Genomic DNA, 7,701 nt, shown 5'->3' with positions numbered 1-7,701 from the left:
AATCATATAAAGTATTATTCTAGGTGACCAACTTTTTTACAATGAAAAGGAGCACAAAAATAAATTAAACAATATCGTAAATAGAAGAAACGTTTTATTCATTGCAACAATAATACACTATGATACATGCATAATGAAAACATTTGTAATATTTTATTATGCTTACATGCCTATTAATTTTTTAATAATTATAAAAAAAGTATTCATTTAGATACAAATACATCACTTCACACGCAGTGGATCAACTCTGCATCGATCGAATACGGACATTTGCAGATTAGTCTTCCAATATTAAAAAGGAGAACATGTAGGAGGACACTTTTCCAGGGAGGACGGAACTTACAAAAGAAGGACTATCCTCCCTAAAGGAGGACGATTGGTCACCTTAATTATTCCTCTCTACCAAGAGGTTAGAATCATTTTCCGCAAAGAAAATAGTTTTGGGGGCCTAAAAAATGACGCCCACGAGAATGAAAGCTTTACCCCTGCCTTCCAGTCTTTGTCCTTTGCGCATGACTTTCTCCTCAGTCCTTTCACACGGCCACGCGGAACGTCGGACCGGGAGGGGGAAGCCCGTGCGCTGACTGGGAGCTCGTGGGTTGCGGTAGGAGGGGGCCGGTGTAGCGGGTTCAGAACTCCGCGGACAGGGAACGCGCGCTACCGGGGAAGGTTGCCGGCGGGCCGCAGATTCTGCGCACGGGCAGTGGCCAATCCCGCCCGGTGGGCCTCTAAGGGACCGGGCATGCGCGACTCACCCAGGCCGGCTTTGGCATTCCCCGTGGCTGCCGCAGCACCGTTCGTCCCGCTTCTTTTGCGCGGAATGATGCTTCTGGCAGTGGGCGGCTCATTGGCGGCTGGACTGCGGCTCAGCAGGAAGAGGGCGGTGCCATGGGTGGCCACCGTGCTCCGAGGCCCCAGGGCGGCCGTCTCGGGGGCGGCTTCGTGCAGCAGACCCTCAGGCCCGGTCGGCTGCGGGAGCGCTGGGCTGCGGCGAGCCGCGCTTTCCTGGCGTCCGGTGCCCCCGCAGGTTAGCCGTGGGAGGGCTTGCGGGCCGCAGTAAGGGTGGGAGGTGGGCGTAGCGTCCACCTGGGGAGCCCCGGCTTCCCGACAGCTCAGGCTTCACTTCGGAAGGAGCCCTCTGCGGGGTCCGCAGGAGCAGGCCTCGGCTGGGGAGTAGCCCGTGGTCCCGGGGGACACGGCGCCCGCGAGTCTAGGAGCGTCCGCTGGAAAGCAGTTATGCTCTGGGTGGTCCCAAGCACTTGACGGGTGGTTGCAAATACAGCGGGTTTATCGAGATTTAGTTCCTCTAATGCCCGGTAGCAGAAGCTGGGAAGGGTCAGTTTGCAACAAAAGTGCGTGCATCATCTGGAGCCCAAACTGAGAATTTGGATAACCTGACTTCGAGTTCTATTTCTTGGTTAAGTGGTTCTGTTTTTAGGAAGTCTTTTGCTCTCGGGTGGAGGGAATGGAGACGTTAGCCCTCTCATTTTAATCTGAATAAATTGTCTTCTAATCCTGTTTTATAAAATGTCAGGATTAGCAGACATGGTTGAAATTTTGGAAGAAATGCCTAACATGGGAATTGAAATCTAGTTATATTTCAGCAGAAAGGAATTAGGCATGCCTTTTGAAGTGTATGTGCTGTGAAATTTATTTTCAGATATTTGGGGGAACTCTTGTCCCGTGAAATTTGATGTTGGATTTCAAAGAAAATTTCCTTAAAAAGAAAAAGGGATGCAAGGCCTTTAGGGAAAGAGTTACTCCTTTTTTCTTTTTCTTTTAGAATCTTTTTAAAATGGTCTGGACTTGACACCGTCTGATTTTTCAGTGTGTTACTTATATTATTAAAATTAATTTTAGTTTTTGAAGAGCAGATGAATGTAAATCTTTGACAATCAAATGAGAGTGATGTTCTTGTTAACAGTGGAATAGAAGAAACTATGCCAGTAAACTTTTTACATGTTTAATGTCACACTATTTAAAAAGCTTGGAGCTGGGCTCTGGCTGGATAGGTGGGTTGGTTAGAGCGACTCCCTGAAGCACAGAGGTTGCTGATTTGATCTCTGGTCAGGGCACATGCAGTAACAGGTGAATGTTTCTCTCCCTCTCTCTCCCTCTCTCTCCCTCTCCCTCCCGCTCCCTCTCTCTCTCTCCCTCTCTCCCTTCTTCTCTCTTTAAAATCAGTAAAAAAATTAAAATAATAAAAATAAGTTAAAAAAAGAAAAGGCTTGGAGCTGGGATTCAAACCTAGGTTTTCAGACTCCAGCTCAGCATGTGTCTACTTATGACTGGAATTGAGGAAAGCCATTGTGTTAGCCAGTTTGATTTATTTTTCTCTTCACTTTTTGAAAATTGATTTTTAGTGAGAGAGGAAGGGCAGGGGAGAGAGAGAGACAGGAATATTGATGTATGTGTCCTGAGAGGGGATGGAACTGGCAACCTCTGTGCTTCTGAACCATGTTCCAAACAACTACGCCATTCAGCTAAGGCGCCAGTTTGATTTCTTGAGCACTGTAGATTATTTGGGAGAATTCCTTAATTTATCTCATGTGACAACTTCTCTTTGCATTATCTTAATTTGTTTAAAATGTATAATTATTTGTTGATTTTAGAGGGAGAGAAAGGGAGAGAAAGACAGGAACATCAGTCTGTTCTGTATGTGCCCTGACCTGGGATTGAACCAGCAACCTCTGTACTAACAGGACGATGTTTTAACCAAGTGAGCTACCCAGCAGGGCTTTTATTTTTTTTTAATTTAAAAGTTGGACTAAATGCACTTTATTATGTACTTACTTATAAAGGTCTCTGTTTCAATAGATACCTGTTTGTTTGGAAAGATGTGTTCGATGCTTACATACACAAGTTAAAAAAACAGAGGATGGAAGGCTGATTTATACTGGGAATCTGGCCCGAACAGTGTTTGGTGGGTAATCAGAAATGAGGGTATTTTCTTTTTCTTTCCTTTTAATTGTAAAAGAATGCTCTTAGCATGTGTTACCATGTTAGCACCTCTTAATTACAAGACATAAGGAAAAATTAAGATTATAATTTTTTTCCTGTGGCTTGTTGTAAGATTTAGAGGGTGAGAACTTTGCATTTTTAGATTCAAAATAGATTTTGAAGTCTGTTATGACTTTGTGATGTTATGGCTGGGTGGTAAAGCTTTCTTCCTTTGGTCACCTCTGGGGATGTTTAACAACAAAATAAAACAACAGAAAGTGTGTATTTGTGTAATGTTTGAATATCTAGAGAAAAAAGAAAGAATACCTCTAAAGAGTAGTTATTTGGGGAGAACAGATGTTTATTTCATATATTTTAAAATTTGGCAGTTAAAATGAGCATGTAATACTTTTCTTTACATTTTCAGGTCATCTTAGAACTTTTAACAAACATGTTTATTGTGGCTTTTCCAGGTGGTAGAGTTATGGAGAAGGAAAAGACAACATGCTAAACTACTACAAGTTTAAAGCTTCTCTTTCCTTAGATTATAATTTAGGATTTAGTATGGAACAATTTAGTAGGGAAGGTCCAGAGAATTTGGGAATCTCCTTATAATCTTAAAAAATGTATAACTACTGTACTATCTGCATGATTATTTTTTGTGATCAAGTCTGCCATAGGATTTCAGCGCCTACATCTGCATTTGTGTGTTTAATCATGCTGGTCCAACCAGTCATCTCAAATTTACTCTGGAAATCTATTAAGTTTTCAAGTGTGTAACATGGAACTAGAGTATGTTTAAAGTACAGTTTTAGCTATTTAAAACTTTCTAGGAATAAGGACTGGTTATCACTATTGAGTGGAGTTCTAAAGTTATTGCAGTAATCAATTTTGAGTGATTAGAAATTTCTTCAGAAGTTAACACATGCTTAGGCCATTGACATGGGTTACGCCCCTGGCCTGGTGTACCTTGATGCATGCCACTGAGCTGTTTTAACAGTGTCCCGTCGTGCCCTTCCTTCTGAACAGACACTTCCTTCAAATGTAGAGAAGGCTTATCAATTTTTCTCATGTTCCCACTTGAACTCCATTCTAGAAGAGAATATTAATAGGAATTAATTTTGGTGTGGGAAGGATGTAATATTTGTGGAAGAGCTTAGCTACCCAGGGTATTCAAAGTTCTTGAATTATAACTTGTTGAGGAATTTAATGTTCTTTCAGTATTATGATAACAGAAAGTTACTTTCTATACTTATCATGGGTTAATATTCTATGTAGAAACTGAGGGAAAAGCATTTATTTCTGTGTAAAACTAAGGGAGAGACATTAAGATATCGAGATACCAAATGGGTCTTAGTTTAAAGATATTTGAAGGCCTTTTAGTTAATAGTTTTTGTTAATTCACCAACAAATAATCACTGATGTCATAGTATTCCCATTTTAAGATGAGTAGAATTTAAGCATGAAGAGTTGAGAAAGAAGGGCATCCCAGGCATGGAAGTAGTATGAGCAAAGGCAGGAAGATGGGAAAGCCTAGTATATGTTGAAAAGATAGCAATTACTTCAATCCAGGCAAGATGAAGTATATGTGTGTATTAGATTACTAGGACTCTTGTAATAAGTTTTCATGAACTTGGTTGCTTAAAACAATAAAAATTTATTCGCACAGATTTAAAGGGTAGAAGTCTGAAGTCAGGGTATTGGCAGGACTGGGCTCTCTCTGAAGGCACTGGGGAAGTGTTCTTCCTTGCTTCTCCCAGCTTTTGGTAGCTCCCAGCAATACTTTTGTGTTCTTTGGCTGTGGCTACGTAACTCATCTCTGTGTTCCACTTCACATGGCTTTCTCTGTGTCTGTTTGTCCTATTCTATTCTTATAAGGATACTCTCATTGGATTTAGTTAGAGTCCACCCTAATTCAATATGGTCTCATCTCAATATTTAATTGTCTGCACAGACCCTATTTCTAAATAAGTTCACATTTTGAGGTTCAGGGAGGACATATATTTTTGGGAGATGCTATTTAGCCTACTACAATGTGACAAAAGTAATGGGGAAAAAAGAAGTAGGTAGTTGGAAGGGCCAAAGAGGCTTTTATGTAGGAGACAACGTGGTCCACATTGTATCCCATGTATACCACTGGCATGGCAACTGCTGTGGGAGGAAGGAATTATTTTTAAATTACTGATGCAAAATAATTAAGCCTTCAACCAACAGCAGTGTATAAGAGTGTCTGCTTTGTTATGGCCTTACCAACAGAGTATGTTGTCAAATTTTTGTTTTTTGCCAGTTTGGGGAAAAACTGTGGTTATTATCGCATGTTTCATATGATTGAAGTTTACCATCATTTCATCTATTTAAGGAACATGTGCATTTTTGTTTCACTGAACTGTCTGCTTATATTTCTTGCATGCTTGTCTAGTGTTGTTGGTTTTTTTCTTCTCATAAACTAGAAACCTTTTATATATTGGGAATGTTAACTCTATGATTCAAGTTGCAAATATTTGTCTCTTTGCTTATGGTGTTCATATCTATGTATATTTTAAATGTAATAGGATTTATCACTCTTACCCCCAGTTGCTTCAGTAATAGAGTCATAATTAGAGAAGTTTTCCTATTCTCAGATTATAAAAGACTTCATAGATGTTTTCTTCTTATACTTCTATGATCATATTTTTTATATTTAAGTCTCTGGATTATTTGGAATTTTTCTGGTATGTGGTGTGAGAGATGGGTTGAATTTTATGTTTTTCTGTATGGTGATCTAGTTGTCCCAACACCACTTTTGCCCATTTATTTTAGATTGATCTTTATTCTGTATTAAATGACTGCATACAAAGAGGTTTATTTCTAGATTTTTCCATTTCGTTCCATTGATCTGTCTGCTTTTTAAAGCACCAGTGGCATGCTATTTTAATTATAGTCTTGTGTTTTAGTATCTAACACCTCCCTTTTTATTTTTCTCCTTTTGTTTTTCTGATTTAACTTTATAATCAATTTGTCTAAGATCTCAACTTGTCAATTTTCCAAACAGATGGTATTTTTATTGGGATCATGTTAAATGTATAATTCAAACTAAGAAATTTACATTTAAAGTAATTTATTATTGTGGTAAAATATATAACAAAATTGTGATTTTAATCATTTTTAAGTGTATAGTTCAGAAATCAGTGATTTTTAATTTTTCTAATATGATGATTTTCATATATTTGTTATCCACTGGTGTCATTTTTTATTTTTGTTAATTTGTTGTTTTAATAGGAACTTAGCTTGATAAAGTCAACCCCACATTTGAAGGTTTGGTATTAGATATGGGAAGTACTTGTTAGTAGAGTTTTATTTGATAATCTGCCAACTGGATTGATTTTTATAGTAATCATAAGAACCTTTGAATAATATTAAATCTTTTACTGGGGAGCTGGGGTAGAGGCCAGTTAACCCTAAAGCAGATTTCCCATTTGGAGAGGCCAACAGCCTGGACTCGAGTCTCGTGGCCTGGGTTGGCACCTCAACACACTGCCTCTGGGTAGCTGTGTGACCTGAGCAAGTTCCTCCTTCTTCTCATCTCTTAAATTACCTCATGATAATGATTATGTATATATCTTATAGGGCTTTCTATAGACTTTGTGAATAAAATACATAAAGTGCATAAAACAGAGCCTGAACTGTTACAACATGTATATGTGTTTTGATTTTGTTGTAGTTTTAACATTGATATAGTAAGAAAGGTCAAAAATTAATTGGATAGCTTGATTCTTTTGTAAAATTTAGAAGTATTAATCCTCTCCCTTGTTTTTCTGTTTAGGTGTGAAATGTTTCTCTTACTCTACAAGTATGATCAGCCTTGCATTTCTACCGTACATTTTTGCACAAAATAATATCATATTCGGAAGTCTGCCTTTGCAAATCTTATTTTATGGCATCATAGGAAGCTTTACAGTGATCACTCCAGTATTACTTCACTTTATTACTAAAGGCTACGTCATTCGATTGTACCACGAGGCCACAACAGACACTTATAAAGCCATTACTTATAATGTCGTGCTTTCAGAAACGAGTACAGTGTTTCACCAGAAGGATGTGAAGATTCCAAGCAGCACGCATGTCTTTACCACATTTTATGCTAAAACAAAATCACTGTTAGTTAATCCAGGTCTCTTTCCAAACCCCCAAGACTATGACCATCTAATGGGTTACGACAAGCCTTTCACTTTTGACATGGAAGAAACTAGTGAAAAGAAACAACTTAAAGATGAGAAATGAGTCTCTTGTTTTTATGTCTGTGTTTAAATGTGATTTATTTTCTCATGTATAATAATAAAATTGCCTTTCCTTTTTTCTGTTAGTGACTGATTATTAAAAATAATTTGAAACTGTAGCAAACTTAATTTTTAGAGAATTATGTTCCTTTATAATAAACTATGCTTGAAAAAAACGTCATATTTCACCATTTGTGTTTTAAAAAGGTGTGAAAATACATGTACATGCAGGTGTGAGCATGTGCAGTTGAGTAATTGTGGTTGCCTCTCTGCTGTGGAGTGGTTTAGGGGGAGTTCTTTTTCCTTTGTGTGGGGATCAGATGTCGAAGGGGGGAAATTATTTTCCCTTTGTGTCTGGATTTTTCTAAGTGTATAGAGACTATCTTCTCTCATAATAAAAACTATTTTTAAAAATTTATGAATTCTGGAAAGCAGAGTTAATCTGCTTCCTTTGGTTGAGTGCACAGTTTGTTCCCTAGGTTCTCTGGGTGGGTGGCCCATAAGA

The 7,701-nt window shown here is 38.4% G+C and overlaps 1 protein-coding gene across 1 annotated transcript; it reads left to right on the top strand.

Moving 5' to 3' along the window:
* The first annotated feature begins 721 nt into the window (after positions 1 to 721).
* Positions 722 to 7,277, top strand: TMEM70 (transmembrane protein 70). The gene is made up of 3 exons (XM_066372437.1): positions 722 to 1,027; positions 2,818 to 2,923; positions 6,743 to 7,277. Exons 1-3 carry the CDS (start codon positions 743 to 745, stop codon positions 7,198 to 7,200), a joined length of 849 nt encoding a protein of 282 aa, XP_066228534.1. The 5' UTR covers positions 722 to 742; the 3' UTR covers positions 7,201 to 7,277.
* Positions 7,278 to 7,701: the final 424 nt, after the last annotated feature.

Source organism: Saccopteryx leptura, chromosome 3 (assembly GCF_036850995.1).
Source record: "Saccopteryx leptura isolate mSacLep1 chromosome 3, mSacLep1_pri_phased_curated, whole genome shotgun sequence".
NCBI lineage: Eukaryota > Metazoa > Chordata > Mammalia > Chiroptera > Emballonuridae > Saccopteryx > Saccopteryx leptura.
Note: the sequence above shows the minus strand (reverse complement) of the source record. Positions and strands in the feature narration are given on the sequence as shown.

Excerpts from the sequence above, each read along its gene's own strand:
- TMEM70 (XM_066372437.1), top strand. The coding sequence starts at position 743 with ATGCGCGACTCACCCAGGCCGGCTTTGGCATTCCCCGTGGCTGCCGCA. Across the intron at positions 1,028-2,817 it reads GGCGTCCGGTGCCCCCGCAG|ATACCTGTTTGTTTGGAAAG; the intron begins GTTAGCCGTGGG and ends CTGTTTCAATAG. Across the intron at positions 2,924-6,742 it reads TCTGGCCCGAACAGTGTTTG|GTGTGAAATGTTTCTCTTAC; the intron begins GTGGGTAATCAG and ends TTTTCTGTTTAG.